This window comes from Strongylocentrotus purpuratus, unplaced genomic scaffold (genome assembly GCF_000002235.5).
Source record: "Strongylocentrotus purpuratus isolate Spur 01 unplaced genomic scaffold, Spur_5.0 spur5_scaffold_10, whole genome shotgun sequence".
NCBI classification, from domain to species: Eukaryota; Metazoa; Echinodermata; class Echinoidea; order Camarodonta; family Strongylocentrotidae; genus Strongylocentrotus; species Strongylocentrotus purpuratus.
In genome coordinates, this window is record NW_022145595.1 from 11,650,861 (window position 1) to 11,669,417 (window position 18,557).

Here is an 18,557-nt window from a genome sequence, read left to right on the forward strand (position 1 = left end):
CAATTTTCACAATAGTTTTAGTCAGAAGGAAAAGAGAGTAAAAATGTATAAAATGACATAAATTGCGTAAAACAACTGAAGCACGAGTACCGTATTTCAAAATATATTAAAATTTTAGCTGCAAGCATTTTATCTTTACGTATTTACATACCTTGATGGTTATTATTCCTCAGACTGAACTGACATTACTCTTTATGAACACAAAAATAAGTAAATACAAATATAATTTTTGTTTAAAAGTTATACCTACTCTGTTTAAAAAAAAAAAAAAAAAAAAAAAAAAAAATGAATTTTCACTCTATTTTCACTTTCTTGGGAGTGACGTCCGTGATCACTTGTTTAGGAGTGAATATCGATTGATTTTAGAGTGCTCTCTAAGAAGAAAAGTGTGAATGTTCACTCTATTTTCACTCTCCAGAGGAGCGACGTCAGTGATCACTCGATTTTTTTTTAGAGAGTAACAGGATACGAGAAATACAAGAAGCTGTACCCATTAGTAGACCATTTCGGAGGTAATCCAGCTTGAATAAGACAAAGATCACACAGAGCATTAAAACATGGAGAGGGTTTTGCTTTGTAAATTTGAGGGAAAAGTTTTACAGAATAGCTTAATAAAAATAAACATTTGACCACGCAAGTATGCTTCCCAGACCACTGTTTGTGAAGAAACAATGAATAAGTTACAACAGATCTTTCAAAAACGACCAGAACACATACACAAAATCTAAATCCCACTTCAATTTTCTGAGTGCAATCAATAATTTGCTCATTTACAAATGAAAAAACTGTGAATTTGAAAGTCGAAATATACATCAAAAAGTAAAGAGCAAAAGTAAAATGCAAACGTAAAAAAGAGAAGAATCAATAAAAAAAAAGTATAATTAAGCTCATAATCAAATTTACCCTGTTTTACGTCCCCTAAAACAACTTGCATCGAGGTCGCATACTCACACAGACGGATCTCCTGATCAATTGTCTATTAAAAACATGATCACAACTACTTCAAGATATTTAAACATGGGCAATTTCAATTGCATATATACTGTAGACATCTACACAATAGAAATTAGGTTCTGCTCCTGGAAAATGTCGTTGTAATGTTCGCCTGTTCCAAAAGCGAAGCACAAGGCTGTTAAAATTAGTTTAGATATATTAAAATGTCTTTGTAATCATGATTTGTAATTCCCTCAAAAATTCCCTTACAAATGTCTTAACAAAGACACGTGAACATATTACAGAAATACTGGATCATGTACGTCAGAAAATTAATTCAGTTCACTATCCAGAGCAATTTAGTACATTATGGTACATAAACAAACATTCAAAGGCATACAATGTACGATTAAGCCTACTGAGTCTGATATACTATTACAACGTGAAACCTCTTTGTAAGTTCCAAGCGTGGCGGGAATAACAATTTCAGAGAATTTTCAATTTTGAAAACAAAGAACATTATAGACAGTTTAATGAAAATGTATGAATAAATGATATGATACCTCTTTGATAAAACATAGTTACATGGGTGTCGATCCCGGGGGATGGGGGGGGGGGGGGGTATATCCCCCCATTATTTCAGATGGGGGATGGCCTGTACAATCATCCCCCCCCCCCCAATAATTCACCATAACAAAGAAAAAAAAAATTAATGATGAGAGCCCGATGAGAGTAGTTCATGGTTATAACTCGCAAGATGACCATCAATATACACATTTTGCTATCTCATTTTCAGAATACATACATATTTACGAAATAAATGAGACAACCGTATATGGGGGGGGGGGGGAACTGAATTAAGACAAGGACACGATACAACGAATCGTCTTCCTTCTCTAATAATTTAATAAAACGGTAACGCTTTCGCGCTTCGCGCGAGATGAGCGAAAATGAATATAGACAAGGATTAAGAGTAATAATTTATTGAACCGTCAAAGCTTCCGTGCTTTGCGCGGGAGGGCGGGGGGGGGGGGGTTGCACTCTTACTTAGTCGGTAGTCAGTGGATTAAACCATGGACTAAAGTTAGTCCGCTTTCGAGAATACCACCCTAAGGCCTACTTTGACTTCTACATGTAGGAGAGAAGGTGACAACCTGGAGAAGATCATTACCAAAGGTCATGTTGAGGGTCAACGAAAACGTGGTAGGTCAAAAGTTTGATGGGCTAATGGAATAAAAGATATTACTGGCATGAACATCTACACAGTTCATCGCTATGCCCAGGACAGCAGTGGTTGGAACGTCATCATCAATAGGGTCACTAAGGGTCAGTCATGACTCGTACGATGATGACGACGAACTTGACTTCAACCCTGATTACTACGTCAATTAAATTCATTGCACATACATTCATCAGCCATGACAACGTAACAGCTTTATAAAAGCAATATATTTGGCATATTTAAAAAAAGACCAAGGATAAGCGTGTTATGTAGTTCAAACTTTACACCATCTCATTCAAACATAAAACCATGATAGTTCATATCACACACTTTTTAAAGCCCATCTGCACTAGTTTGGTCAGGAGGGATTAGAACACCCAGCGTGGTCACTGACAGGTGGTTATCTCATCAAATCAGCTCTCATCCAAAATAAGAAAAAGGGGACCATGGGGGACCAGCGGTCACCGATTAGGCATTTTTTGCTATATAGAGGGCGCAAGAAGCTACAAGTAGTGCAGTCCCGCTTTAATATCTGTATCCAAAACATAAAACCATTGAATTCATATAGCAATAATTGTTAATATCCGTATACTTTTTTATCCTTTCAAATCTATGGTCAGGTTTCTCAATTTAAAAAGCAAAAGGGGGGGGGTGGGGGGGGGGGGTAGTGAGCACATTTTTTTGTTTTGATCCTCAAAAAAATTTCAATTTGCACCCCCCCCTTGAGCGCCAGGGGGGGGGGGGCCCAACCCCCCGGGCCCCCCCCCCCCCCTGGATCCGCCACTGTAATACAGTTAATATTTAAATTCAGTTTGAATTGACTGCACTTTTGTACATTAGCGACTCTGTGTCACAAATCTTCAAAGCTTTTAGTTTCACTCCATTAGTCAATCTGAATATTTTGCACCTTAGACTTTTACCAACATTGGGCATAGCATGACCCTTTGAAAATTGAAACAATATATAATAATATCATTTTGAAAGTTCATAATAATAACATGAATATTCAAAAACTATTACTTGAAACTGAAAGTTTAAAATCTACCATTATTGTAACATTCATGTTTTTTTTTAATCCAATTACCTGGAAAATATTAAACTGGAAACTGGAAAGCACTAAGGTCAGTTATTGCAACTGGAAACACATCATATAAAAACAAATCAATAAATTATTATCATGATTATTATTATTGAATATCTTAGATTTCAACCTCATTAAAAATTCAATAGAATGTAGTGGAAGCCAATAGGCATGGAAGATCATAAATATCAGACCAGGGAGGTGCTTCACAAAGATCCTACATGTAAGTCAAACTTAACTCTAAGTTGGACTTAAATATTATGGAGAGCCATTTGTAGCCTTAAAATGAATTATATTCAAATCACAAATAGAAGTATTTTAGACTTTTCATAAATTACACAATACACATCAAGAACATGAAATCTCCTTGATAATAGAAAATATGAATGATTTGAATTAACATTTTGTGCCTTTTAAAATAACTTTTACAAAATATTTTCGAAGATGCTAACGGCTTTCCATAATTTTAAAGTCCAACTTAGAGATAAGTGCAACTTAGGATCTTTGTGAAACACCCCCAGTACAATATCAAACTGGAAAGCACTATTATCAGTTATTGTGACTGAAAAGGGATCATACACTTTTAAAAACAAAATAATTAATTATCATGATTTTTAATATCTCTACTCTCGACCTCTTTAACAATCTAATACTGTAGTGAAAAACAAAAAGCATGGAAGTTCATAACTCCCTTCACAATCATATATCAGACGTAACAATCACATGTGACCCATATTTACATGTACATCATTTGGTCTAATGATTATTGACTTTTTAGGCCAATAGTCATTTGGTCTACTTACCAATGGGTTTTATCGCCAATAAGTCTACTACCCATTCGGTCTATTGCTCATTGAGTCTAATTTCCAATAGTCATTTGGTCTACTTACCAATGGGTTTTATCGCCAATAAGTCTACTACCCATTCGGTCTATTGCTCATTTAGTCTAATTTCCAATAGTCATTTGGTCTACTTACCAATGGGTTTTATCGCCAATAAGTCTACTACCCATTCGGTCTATTGCTCATTTAGGCCAATAGTCATATGGTCTACTTACCAATGGGTTTTATCGCCAATAAGTCTACTACCCATTTGGTCTATTGCTCATTTAGTCCAATTTTCAGTTTGTCTACTACCCATACGATTTCATCATTTAATCATAAATAAAAATAATCATTGAATGATTATTAGGCCTTATGGATGGCAGTTTCTCTAATGCCCATTTCATCTACTATTCATAAGGATGTGATTAAAAATAGGAAAGTTATGAATTTTTGAAGTTGTCGTTAAGTTTTACACAAATTGGCAACACTATGACATATCTTGCAAGCTCTTCCTCAATTAGCTCTGTACAGAAAATTTCATAAACTTTCATATTCTTAGTTATTGATGACGGGATACATGTGTTCCATACAATGGCTGTAAAAATCATACTGGCAGTAATTATATTTAGGGTGAAATAAAATGTATTATTTACATTTTGGGTTGGAACTTATGTGATACTTCACAGAGTTGCCAATTTGTGTTTCACTGATGACAACATTAAAAATTCATCACTTTCTAAATTTTAATTGCATTGTGCTCAATCTTCCACTGACCTGTTCCTCACATTTTTCGGCTTTTATTAAAACCAACTCAATATCAGGATGGACTTCCCCTTTAATACAGAAACCAACAGGCACAAATTTGCAATGGGTAAAATTTGGATCATCAAAGTGTGTCACATGTCACACTACATAATGAAAGCACATAGGAAAGGATCTTTAAAGGGAAAGTTGAGTTCTGGGAAGAGGTGAAAATTAAATTGTGAGCATTATCATTGTTATTATGCAAGTGTGGAAGAACCAAAGATAAAAAATGTTCTGTGAAAAGCATGGCTATTTAAATGATTTCATATTATAAATATGGCATGTAACAACATAAAAATCGGAATGGATTTCCATGGCTCATGTTCATGTAGCCCCATATATTCTGTGTACAGTGCTTGTAACTTTACCAAGACTGGGCCAAAGTTCTTATCATTTTCATGATTGCAGAACCTTGCAGTACACACCAATACTTGTATGCTAGATTATCAACCTTTTCTGATAGATTCTGATACCGTTTCTTTCACAATGAAATTGCATGACAAGAACTCAACTTTATCTTTAAGCCCATAGGAAAGAGAAGCATTCAGTAATTAATTGGGTTGGCACTCCCATACACATATATACCTCAGTCACATTGACGAGACTGACAATACACTTAACAACAATAAACATTATGGCAAATGGTCAACAGTCGGTCCGTTTGGAATCGGCTCGTCAAACTGACCGAGGTCACACCAAGAGGACATCGAGAATGACCATTAGACATCAGACTGACCAAGGTAATACCAAGAGGACATCAAGAATGACCATTAGACATCAGACTGACCAAGGGGCAATTCCACGGTAACGGAAGGACATTCAGACAAGATTTTTGAACTTCAAGTTCATACTACAAGAACTGTTTTATTAGTAAAAGATGTGAAACAGTACAGATATAATACCTATACAAGTGCCTTTAATTCTCCCAAAAAAAATTGTCATTATAGTTGAGTGGTATAAAAATATGCATATCAATTACCTCGGTAACGGAAGGACATAAAAACGGACATGGTTTTTCCAGTTAATTAGTTTTTATCCAAACTCTGTGAAGTTGATGAAGCTTTCCACTTGACTGATACACATTTTGTTCCCCATAGTTTAATATATACATCACCTTATTTCACATTAAAATATATACATTGGTATGTTAATTACTCCATGTTTTGTCCGTTAATGTCAGGTAACGGAAGGACGGTAACGGAAGGACGTAAGGATATGTACATAAACATGTACAGTATATTACTGTCAACAATACAAATACAAACTATGAATTTGTAATGAACAAGGTAATATCATTACACATGAGTACTTTTCTCATAATTTCACACCCACATGTACACCTACATGTATATAATTTGTAGATACAGAGGGATTAAAACTTAATTAGATGTATTTACATAGTAATTAAATCATGTGCACCAGTTACGTTGAAAATTATTCATTTTGTTTAAAAAAAATTGCCATTTATAGTAGAGAAATGGCCCTATCTGAGTAAAAAGTGTAAATTTACAAAAAAAGAAAAAGAATTACAGTGACTTGATGTGAAAATGTATCATCAGCTTAGGAAATAATGCAGTTCACTTTATACAATTGTAAAAGTGACATAACTGAGTTTTAAACATCCAAACAAAGTTGTATTACAACAAAATTACAAAAACAAAACAAGTCTAGGCATTTCATCTGACATCTGTCATCTTAATTTGCTTCTAAGATAGTTGTAGGGAAGTGAAATCTTCCCCTCTTATCAATTACTGGTATTGGAAGTATCTCCAAAATTTGTTTCTGGCTAACCACAGCATACTTATCAGTATGATCTTTTGCCTTAAACATGAGGCCCTTTGTGTCCCCCTTATGGAGATGCATTACATGGAAGTCTTCATCATTGATTCTGATAACTTGGGCAGCATATTTGAATTCTTTTTTGAGCTTGTTTCCTCCCAAGTACTGAACAAGAACAAAATCTCCAAGTTTTGGGATAGGTTGCTTATCAGGCGATGATGATGGTCCAGGAGAAGAAAGTTCAGTTGAAGTGAGTTCAGAGGAAGAAGGCGTAGGTCCAGATGTGGAAGGTTGAGATGTCGATGGTCCTGATGTTGAAGGTCCTGATGTTGAAGGTTCAGGTGGCTCAATATCCTGGTCGTGCTCGATAGCTTGAGATGATCCAGTAGCTCCAGTAGGTGGTGTATTTTTACAGGCTTTCATTAGTTCAAACTCCTTGTATGAGTCTGAGGTGGCATACACAGCATATGAAACAATATGCTTCCTCAGAGGGACAACTACATGAGTATTATGAGTGTTTGGCAATGCACTGACATTAGCCCACCTGGCATCAAGAACATCCTTCCTATCATCTACATCTGTGGCAGGGACGAACATCACTTTGATTTTTGTTGTATGCTTTTTAGCTTCTGTAGCGAAAGACTTTGGATCTGTGATGAAAGCCCCTGTTTTACACGCAGTAAACACCAGGCGTTTGATTTGTCCCCCAATGCCGTCAACACTTCCCTTCCCATGGCTTGTTGCGAAGAAGTTCCATGATGTCTGTATGCTATACATCTCACTGAAGTATGTCAAGTTTTCAAATAGAAACCTCTGTTTGAACTGACTTGCTGCACCATCTGAAAAAAAGGATACTGTTTCCATTTCAGGGCAAGATTTCTTCAACTCCATTATGATGTGCTCTAGGAATGTGGCCACTTGGTATTTCCCATGGACCAAATCATCACTCACAATGGCAAATGATTCTACCTTTCCATTACCAATGTTAGCACATCCTGTGAATATGGTTACTTGTTCATGGTTCCAGTGACCACTTTGAATTTCATCTTGGTGGATGATAGAGTAGTTTTCTGCGAAGTCCACCTGTACAACTATGTGGCGTCCATCGGCTTTGTCTTTCTCTCTCTCAAAATGGGCGCTCTGCTTCCTTTTTATGAAGGTATGGATGAGAAACCCGGGTAGTTGCTGGCGAATACTTTTTATGCATCCACTCAAGGTACCTCGCTGAATGCTTTTCGTTGCCTTTCCCTCAACAGTAATCCACTGGATCCATTCAGCCTCATCATCAGCCTCTTCTGGGAAGCAGTAGGTGTCATCAAATTTGGAACGACAGGCAGAACATTTCCCAAACATGCAGTTCTCCTTTTCCTGATCACATACCACTGTTGCAATGAAGTCACGGAAATGTGTTGGAATCTTCCTTGCAACAGACTTGTCAATACACTCCAACAGAAGCTTGATGTTTTCATGATATTTGCAGATGCAAACATTATGGGGGAAGTCACGTGAGAGGAAGACATGGCAGGGCCGCAGGGAACAAAACTTTGATAAGCCAACAGATTGATCAGGATTTTCTTCAAGGTATAAGTTGTGGCATTCTTTTAAGGTCATTATAAGAAAGCGCTTTTGGATGTACTCTTTTGTACCATCTTCTTTCCTTGAAATTACAACATCTTTCCGGTTTGGACTCTGCCAGGAAATGTCATCGCGGCAGTAGAATGTTGAAATTGCCTCGCAGAGTTCATCAGTTACTTTGGTGGGGCCATTTTGTGAATAATCACTATCTTCTGTAGGAACTGCGAATTTCCTGGCCAGTGTTTTGATGACCCTGCTCCTCTTTCGTGGACTGAGTGGAAGATGCTGTGATGCACGCTTCACAGCTTTCCCCAAACTTTGAGGATTTTTGTAGCTCTGCTCGTTATTGTTTGTAGTTGCTGGTGTTCCCTTGTCATCGTTTGCCCTTACCCGTCTCTTTCTTTCTCTTTCCTCTCTTCTTAAGGCCTTTAAACCAGCTGTTGACAAGCTTTTCCTCTTTTCTTTCTTGCGGACTCTGTCTTTAGCTTTCATTTCTTCGTGACTGCCTTTTCCCTTGCACCGTTCTCGATATCTTCTTTGCTTTTCTGCAGCTGACAGAGGCATATTGACATTCTGTAAAATGGAAAAAATATCTCAAAAATTTAAAAGGTTGAAATTAAAAAATGTACAAAGAATTTGTTTAATCAGACTCATCTAGGCTCTTAATGTGACAAATGCATTCCAAGTATACATGTAGGCATATATGTGTCATTAAATATGATCACATTTGAACTTTGTTGTTGCCCAGACATAGTGACTAAAGTCACATACATGTAGAACCTGTATGTTCTGAAGTCTTGACTATAAAATGGTTGCAATGAGAAAATGATATTACCATTTAATTACTCTAGATAATATTTGTCTCAAGATACAAAAATATATTGGTATTTTACATCAACTTGAAAATAGAAATAATTGATACCAGCATATAAAATCAAAATATAATAAAAACATTCAAACCAGAGGTAATGCACTATTAAGCATTATGATTACAGATTTTACAAGTTAGGTACTCATCAAAGAGAAAGGAAAGAACATACACTTACCAGCTCAGAGGCAGTTGGAGTGGCTTGAAAAAAAAATGTCTTAGCGATAGCTGCCAAATGCTCCGTAAATCTGCTTAATTACAGTATTAGTATTCATTGATTGTAACAAATACTGTAGAAGAATGAACTAAATATTCAGTACTTAAGAAATCAAGTGATATCAATGTATATTAGAGCAAAAGGAGTCACTCTACATCATCTCAACACAAGCTCTCAGGGTGTGGTCAAGCATGCACAAAGCACAGAGCTGTATGTATTGAGCACTTGCTTTCTGGATCGAATAGTTGGTTCTTGATTTATTACACAAATCACCTGGTAAACATACCACAGATTTATGTAGATTTATCCAAAGGATAAGTGCAGCTACAGAAACATTTTTTTCATCTTCCTATTTTAGGCTCAAAGCAGCATATGACTACATGTAATGTCCTTCCGTTACCACTATTTGTCCTTCTGTTACCAGCTTTGGTAACGGAAGGACAATTTTTAATTCATTTTTATTAATTAACGAAGGAGGATTTTTGGACTACATGAACACTAAATGGTAGGCCTACCTAAACTTGCTTTGCATTGTAAATTTTAGTGTTTATCAACTACTCTTTTTAATACAATATTGAAAAAAGACCTTTTTTAGGTAACGGAAGGACATTTTTTCAAGGAGGAAATAAAGAAGTCACTGAAGTGGAACAAACAATTGAAATCAATAAAAAACATGAAATTCTTCATTTGTTATATCTTATAGGTTATAAACATGATTGTTATGACATGTGCATGTTACATGTTATGTGTAGGACATCAACACTTTTGTGTGATAATTTTTACTTTTGAAGACTTAATTAGGGTAATTAAACAATCATAATTTAGACCACAACGCTCTCATTAAAGTAAATTTTTTCCATCAAATCTGAAAAATATAGACTTCATGCTTTCATTTGAAACTAAAATTGTGTTGAAATGATGACTTTGAAAGTTAAGGTGTCATGTCCACTTTGGCATGGAATTGCCCCAAGGTAATACCAAGATGACATCAAGAAGAATGACCATTAGACATCAGATGCTGTTTTTGATCCGTTGCAGTAGTGCCACCCTTTTCACTCAACGAAATAGTAGATCCTATCCTCTTGATGTGACCGAGTAAACTCTCCCTGTACTTGGAAAATGTATACCAGAACGCCCCGATGATGTTCATGGATATGCCCATCATCATGTACGTCGTCAAGGTAACGCCCCCAAATGCAAAAATGCCGATGATCGTTGTCCCAACACTCTTGACCACACCTACAATACTTGTTGTGAGGGCAGAGTTCATCGTGGTACACAGGAACTGGGAGTAATTGAGGACGCAGCCGGCGGTCACCACGAAGACAAGAGTCAGATAAACCTGCATGGTCGCTGATTGAAAGAACATGAAACATTGCTGGAATTCGGATGTCAGGAGGGAGAAAACGACGAGGAATGGAAGACAGTTGATGCTGTTGACGTAGAGGATGCCGTTAGTTGACATCTCGTCCTTGAGACCGAGTCGCTGAACCAGGGTGAGATAGATCCCTTGGAGGAACATACTACTAATACCAAACAGGTACGCTCTCGGTTCAAACCCTAAATCTCCAAACCCTATAAAGAAAAGAAAAGAAAAGAAAAGTGAATAAATAATATCTAACTCCTATTTCCCAATGTCATATCTGGGGGGTGTTTCACAAAGATCATATAAGTTGAAATTATCTCTAAGTTGGACTCAATAATTATGGAAAGTTTAAAGTTTTGTAAAAGTTATTTTAAAAGGCATAAAATGTTGATTCAAATCATTCATCATTTCTATTATCCTGGGAGATTTCATAATCTTGATGTGGAATTTATGAAAGCTCTAAAATACTTGAAGTTTTGCTTTTGAATATAGGCTACAAATGGCTCTCCATAATATATAAGTCCAATTTTGGATCTTTGTGAAACACCCCCCAATTGAAATTAGCACTAGTTAAAATGAAAACAAAAAGGATTGGGACTCTTTGGGAGGTAGTTTACTAGTGACATCCCTCTCATAAAGTCCTATCTCACATGATTTGATCTTGGCTGCAGTTCCTTATGATTCCTACCAACAACAAGTTCAAAGTTTTCAGCCATCTCAATGCCTTTTTAGTCAAAATGCTTGTTCAATCTACCAAAAAATATAATGCACAAACGAGACATGCTAGAATTCCATGTACTACTAGTACAAGTCAAATTAAATATATCACAATAAAGCATACTGTAATCATTGCTATGCTCAAATATTTTCAGTTTTAAAACAACAAAAGAATTTAGTGCGAGGCATTGAAAGAAGAAATTAACTATAAAAGCCTTGGAGGATCTATACTCGATTATGGCAAGGTATCACAAGAAATCATATCACTTTTTAGAAACCCATAGTATACAAAGATGTAACTGAAAACAATAAATGGAGGGGCTCCGTAGAAGGTAGAAAATAAATTCTTTGAGGTACATGTAAATGAAGTGTGAATTACTATTATTTTGTTATCATCTTTCTAGTAAAACTCTCACTATGAACATGACGTACAATGAAAGCGGACAAAATATACAGTTCCTCAGGTAGACAAAGGAACGTCCCTTCACTGCTATTATGTAAAAATGTGTAGAACAGGTGTCACATGCATATTCACCTGTTCTACACATTTGTACATAATAGCAGTGAAGGGATGTTCCTTTGTCTACCTGAGGAACTGTATATTTTGTCCGCTTTCATTGTCCGTCATGTTCATAGTGTCTATGGAGTCTCTTCTTTCAGTGTTTAGTAGGCCCTATGAAAATATTCTTAATTCTGAGCACAACTGTATACATACTCCATACATTACACTTATCAAGTATGTACAGTCACTACAGTGTATATAAATAGTTGTGAGTACTAGTTGTGAGTATTAAAGGTAAAGACCAGTATTGGAAACGCCCCAATTTCAAAAAATGAAATGGAAGCTCTCATTACCAATCATGTGAAAGAATACGTTTTGACTAATACATGATGATAACAAATTTGCCAGGAAACCGCCTACTAATTCATATATTTGGTAAATTTGTTTCTCTCATGGTCTGTGAGAGATATAGGGTAGTCCCATATACATCTTTCTGTGTATAATGCTTGTAACATTACGAAGAATGGGCCAAATTTCTTATCATTTTGATGATTCCAGAACCTTGCAGATGCTAGATGCTAGATGATCAACCTTTTCTGATCGATTCCACAACGTTTCTTTTACAATGCAATCGCATGACCATCACTGGTCTTTACCTTTAAATTAAAATGAAAGAATAATAGTATAGGCTAGCTCTATCAAGGTTCCCTGTTGGCTGTTGCTTCCATGCATTGTGAACTTAAATGGCAAGGTCAATGTAATCAATAGGTGACTTGGCATGATGTGCCTTTATTTTTCTCCTGGCTTATATTTACAAAATTTCAATCACTGCCAAAATGAATGGCCAATTTCATCAATCATACTGTACAGTAGTTGCTATTTTTATGATTAATTATGATTATTCATTCAAAGAAAACAGGGATTTTTGGCTTAAATTTAAAACTTTCAATTTCTGCCAAATTTAAGGCCAATTTCATTAATCAAACTATCAAAGTTGCTATTTTTGTATCAAATTGATGATTCATTCGAAGGAAATATAAATACTTAAATCCATTTAAGATCTTATGATCAGTGATTTACATTTGGTAATTAAGGCATTTATATGAATCAATCTAGGAAAATTCTCATGCCAAAATTATTGATTGTTCTTGTGAAACATAAGATACATAATCATAATCAATCATAATTATTATATATCATTGATTCCAGACATACATGTATTACTAAATATTTGAACACTATGGTCGTTTTTCCTTGCCTCTCTACACGGTCACTCATTCATTTGCCATCCATGCAACCAGCGCTCAAAATACACGGGGGCGATGGGCGATTCGCCCCCGTGAGCTCCATAATCGCTCCCGTCAGGTTGCCCACGGGGGCGATTGCAAGATAAAAAATTGCCCCCGTGGAATTATAAAAAGAAGATTATCTTTTCTTATATAACTTTAACACAATATTGAGTATCAATTTTCAAACCTTAAACCAATGAAATGGAACTTAGATGGCGCTTTCCCTCCCATCTCTATGAGTATTACCGATACAAACAACGGAAGCTCGCAGTGCACAGCTACATGTAATGCGGCCGTCATACTGTGCCGGTAGTACCGGTGTGCACGCTGACGCCCAATATCTGCTGGAGCTGGAGACGATCGCGCAAGGACTGAAACATGGAGAAGTTTTTCGTTGTGAAAAGTGTGAATCCTCTGAAATCTGGTTGTTCTAAAAGACCAGCAAATAATGTAACTCGACCAATAAATCAATATTGAGAAGAAGATCAGCAAAGATGTTGCAGGGGCGGATCTAGGCGGTTTAGGGGGTTTAATCCCCCGATCCCCCTTGGGCTGCCAAGTGAAAATGTGATGTGCATAGAAAAATGCTATCATGTGTCCAGACCTACACAGTAGAAGTAGATTTCAGTAGATGCCAGGAAAACATCACTAACGGGGGTTCAAAATAGCACCAAAAAATCAGGCCCTCGGTTGGGTACAGGGCCAGAGCCCCGGAAGCCCAGGGATTTTAGGCGTTTAATTACGGTTAATACCTTATTTTGTTGTGACACTGGCAGTTAACAATTTTTTCTTACTTGCTCTCTTTCTTTCCATTTCTCTTTATATACTATTTTAAAAAAGTGGAGGGGGGGGGGAGGGACCTCAAGGCTCCCAATCCCCGCCGTTCCGCGGGCCCTGACGGGTAGGCCCCTAGGCATCTCAAGAAGCATATTTCTTGTCTGGCTGTAAATTTAGGAATTTGTCCTTCTACAACAAACGCATAAAAAAGTATAATTTCCTAAAAAATCTCGGAAAATTATGTCATTTCAGCATTATGTGTAAACCACCGTTATGGAATCAGAAATAAACCACGTTTGAATTTTATTTCCCCCGAGCCCCCTCCCCAATCAGTACGCCAGTGCCCCCCCCCCCCCCTGATTTACACTTTGTTGGCAACTGATCTCCCCTTCGTTTTTTCTTCCTCTTTTTTTTCTTTCCCTTTCTCTCCTCTTTCCCTTTCCTTTCCCTTCCTTCTCTCTCTTTTAGGTTTTCTATCTCCCCTTCTTTTCACCCTTTTTTTTCTTCTTCCTCTCTTTTGGTCCCTTTTAGCTCTCCTTTTTTCATTTTCCTTCCTTCTCTCTCTTTTTTTTTAGCGGGGGCGGGGGGAGGCGTATGGGCTATGGTTGGAGCGTTGGATGTGTTGAACAGCGTTGGTGTATTATGTGGATTTATCATACTCATATTCTGAATATTTTCAGCGAATTGAATAATATTGAAAGGGATGCAATTCATAGTTGTACTCGATAATTCTCACTTAACATATTCTCTCTCTCTCTCTCTCTCTCTTCCTGTCTTGCATAAAGAAAATATGAAAATAATATTTTGCCTTGATTAAGAAAAATCGAAATTTTATCAGTATTAAACAGGAAAGGAGGAGGAAATTAATCAAAACAAACATTGAAGAATCCAATTCAGTGTTCTTTCGTGATTCATAAGAATGAAAGTACATTAAAAGGTGAAATAATAAATTGAAGAGCGATGATAAATCAATTCTTTGACGTTGATTGATTGAATAAAAAATAATGAAACAATATGGTCTGAAGGTCATATATCTTCGAATATTAGAAAGTTTCATCCACCATTGTGTTGTTGAACACTATTTGCAATTTAATTTTAATGCGGTGACTTGTCGGTTACGAGCAGAAGGTCATTTCAGGCTTCTATATTCTATAATACTATCAACAGATATCTGGATAGAGACACCTCGTCACATCAAGCTACGAGGAAGTATATCATCATCTCACAGAATTCTACTCGAACACCGCATCGAAATTCTTTTCACCCCTTTTTTTTTTCTTCTTCCTCTTTTTTGGTCCCTTTTAGCTCTCCTTTTTTTCTTTCCTTCCTTCTCTCTCTTTTTTTTTAGCGGGGGCGTGGGGAGGCAACAGCCTGGGAGGCAAGGCCCTTTCGCACCCTCCCCCGATCTCCTTCTTCCCCCTTTTCTTTTCTTCTTCCTCTTCTTTCTTTCCCTTTCTCTCCTCTTTCCCTTTCCCTTCTTTTCCTTCTCTCTCTCTCTCTCTCTTTTGCCGAAGGGGGGGGGGGGCAAGGCTCGCTCACCCCCGCTGGATCCGCGCCTGCATCTACATTATATCTACTAACGTTAGACCCTAATAATGGATCTAGAAGATTGATTGACCTGGTCTCAGTGATGGGTAAACTTTTTTTTTCTCAATTACTTGGTCTATAATCATGAAAACCGTCTAATTTTACTTTAGATTTTCAAACAGTAACAGTTACGATCTAAATTAGGCCTAAGGCCAAGGGCTGTGCTCAACATTTTAATAAAAAATTTAACGTTAAAGTTAGACTTAACTTAAACTGTTGTTTCTCTGTGATACAAGTGGGATGGGCACACTTTTTTCAACAGCAAAAAAAAAAATCTTTCCCCTTTTTTTTTCCTTCTTTTTTTTCCCCCCTGGATCCGCCACTGATCACGGGGATAAAAGTATACAGCTATGTAACAAGTAAATTTCTAAGAGGGAAAATGCTGACTTAAATAAATGATAATGATAAAATACCAAGGAATTTAGGAGTTTCATGGGTACCAACTCAATGGAAATTTGTATTAAAATAAGAGCCCCCGTCAGCACTAAAAGAGCCCCCGTGAGAAGGCTCACGGGGCTCTTTTTTGGGGGGAAGAGCCCCCGTGGACAAAAAATTAATTTGAGCCCTGGAACTCAGAGCAGGACAACAGGTAACAATTACAGAAGGATTGCTTTGTGCAATAAAATGGCTTGCAACATTACCCATTTCTTGTTGTGAAATTAGAGCTACATGTAAATATGACACTGAACCCTTTTTCAGTGCAGATCTATTGCACTAAGAATCTAAGATTATTCTTGCATAGGAAACAGTTAAATAATCTTGAAGTCCTTAGGTGTAAATCTACATGTACATGTACAATGTACAGTGTGCATGATCAAATCCTCAAAAAAGTTCTGCAATTCAAGTTTGAGCATTGATATCTCTCTTGTTGCTATATTGACATTGATATCATTGACAAGCCTGTATAACAATGCATTTTGTAACATTTTCCTATGACTTGGCCCCATGTTCAGGTGTACTATTGTAAAGGGCAATAAAACAAGCTTTTCATTGATAGCAAAGTATAGTAAAATAAACATGAATAGTAACAAGCAATACTCAAACTTGAATTGCAGAACTTTTTTAAAGGAGTTTATGATAACTATATATGGTAAACAGGGAGATTTTTTAGTGTGGCATTTAAAGAGTTAAAGCCCCTCTGCACTAGTTTGGCTAGGAGGGATTAGATCACCCAGGGTGGTCACTGGCTATATATATATCTCATCAAATCAGCTCTCAATTAACATAAGAAAAAGGGGATCATGGGGGACCAACAGGCACCGATTAGGCATTGTTTGCTATATAGAGGGCGCAAGTAGCTATAAGTAGAGCAGTGGGGCTTTAAATGTAAATATGGACGAATGAGGAATGAAAGACTTACCAGCAACAATACATCCACTAGTTGTCAACACTACAGCTCCAATGGTAGAGGCAGACGGCCATCCTTTCTTTAGTATACACACAGCTAAAAAGATGTAGAACAATGGCCCAGTCCTCTTCAAAACATTGTACATTGGAATATTCATTCCGCTGAGTGCGCTCAACGCAAAGGTGGAGTTCAGGACGTAGAAGAGCGAGGGAAATAAACAGAGTCTAGCGTTTTCCCTGGTGTAGTTCGGCAGATTGACCTTACCCAGGAGGTGCACAAGTTTGAGGGCTGCCACGGTAACGCCCATCTGGGCCAGCATGATGATCTCGGGGTAGTTGAAACCGTAAGTATTCATGGCCAGTTTGTTGATGAACGACATGGAACCCGAGCAAACCCCGTAGAAACAGGCCGCGGCTAGACTCATCCTGGCAGGTCAGTCTCTCAAGACCTGTAACATTAAACAATGTGTATGACATTATTAAAATTATTCTGGTTTTGGAGCAACTTCAGAACACCCTGGCCCACCACAAAAAAAATATACCAGACATTCGTAGGTTAGCCAACACTTCGTCGCCTGGCTGGCAGGAGGGCGTTAGCTCGAATTTCAGGTCAATAATGAAACTTTAAGCAGAAGGGCATTAGCACTAAATCGCCTCAAACTTTATAAAAACTTACTTAGATCTATTTCCGAGAAAAAAATTGTGGCTGTGTTCTACTACAACATTTTTATTAATCTTTTATGTTTCAAAACCAATTTTTCAGGACCGAAAGCAGTTTAAATATAAAACAAATGTTTAATTGCGAATAATTCAAAAAGTAGTTTTTGATTCGCTCGCGCGCTCACGCCCTTCTGCCACCTGGCCGACGACTTCTTCAATGTAGGTAAATCTAAAGTCCTCCAAAAAGTCCAAGAAGATAGATTAAAGGCCGTCTGTACTAGTGTGGTCAAGAGGGATTATCGTCTGTTGCACCTCTTTGGACTTTTTAAACAGAAGGTGCAACGCATTATTGCTCCGTTGAGCTTCAGTCCAGACTGTTTTTAATTTTAGCTCCACATAAAATTCTTGTAATTTAGTTGTGGAGCCTTTTTACTTGCACTGTGACTGTAGTATTGGCACTTGACAAGCACAACTGCACAAGGTACGCCAACGGCGCGGCATTCTGTACTAAACTGTTTATTACTGGAGGAAGAAGATGAAGAAGAAATACATCTTACCTTGATGAATCGGATTGGACTTTGGAGCTGAGCTGAGCTGAGGCCGAGCTGAGCACTCTTAGTTGTTGAGCGCTTGACACCGTCGTCTCACCCCAGAACGTCTCGCGTACCACTTTCTAGTAGTACCGTATACAAGTACACGTGACGTGGCAATAGAATTAGAAAGTGATTGTCAGCCGGTCATTTCAAAACAGAAGCCAACAAGTCTAAGCGAAGATTCTCAATGAGAACGAAATTCAGAAACCGAGTTAGGTGACAAAAACCATGCAGATTATAAAATGGAAGATATTACAACACATTAGACTCACTGTAGCTCTTGTCATTCAACGGAAGACATCTAGGCCAAGTAATGCTAAATGCTTTTTATATTTATTCCCAAATCTTCGTCCATAAGTTACCATGCATGATCATGAACAACATCCGTTTACCGTTACCGGATTAACGTAACGGTA

General features: G+C 37.2%; 1 protein-coding gene across 2 annotated transcripts; it reads right to left on the bottom strand.

The window, feature by feature from the left end:
- Positions 1 to 5,549: 5,549 nt before the first annotated feature.
- Positions 5,550 to 18,491, bottom strand: LOC578420 (UDP-galactose/UDP-glucose transporter 7). Of its 2 annotated transcripts, none has more exons than XM_030979504.1 (4): positions 18,414 to 18,491; positions 16,902 to 17,337; positions 10,276 to 10,878; positions 5,550 to 5,656 (listed from the first exon to the last, which is right to left on the bottom strand). In XM_030979504.1, exons 2-3 carry the CDS (start codon positions 17,311 to 17,313, stop codon positions 10,292 to 10,294), a joined length of 999 nt encoding a protein of 332 aa, XP_030835364.1. In that variant the 5' UTR covers positions 17,314 to 17,337; positions 18,414 to 18,491; the 3' UTR covers positions 5,550 to 5,656; positions 10,276 to 10,291. The 2 variants fall into 2 exon arrangements, with proteins under 2 accessions (XP_030835364.1, XP_030835363.1); XM_030979503.1 differs by having other exon boundaries at positions 18,106 to 18,491.
- Positions 18,492 to 18,557: the final 66 nt, after the last annotated feature.

Coding starts and splice junctions, on each gene's coding strand:
- LOC578420 (XM_030979504.1), bottom strand. CDS start 17,313: ATGAGTCTAGCCGCGGCCTGTTTCTACGGGGTTTGCTCGGGTTCCATG. Junction 10,879..16,901: donor TAGTGGATGTATTGTTGCTG/GTAAGTCTTTCA, acceptor TTTTCTTTATAG/GGTTTGGAGATTTAGGGTTT.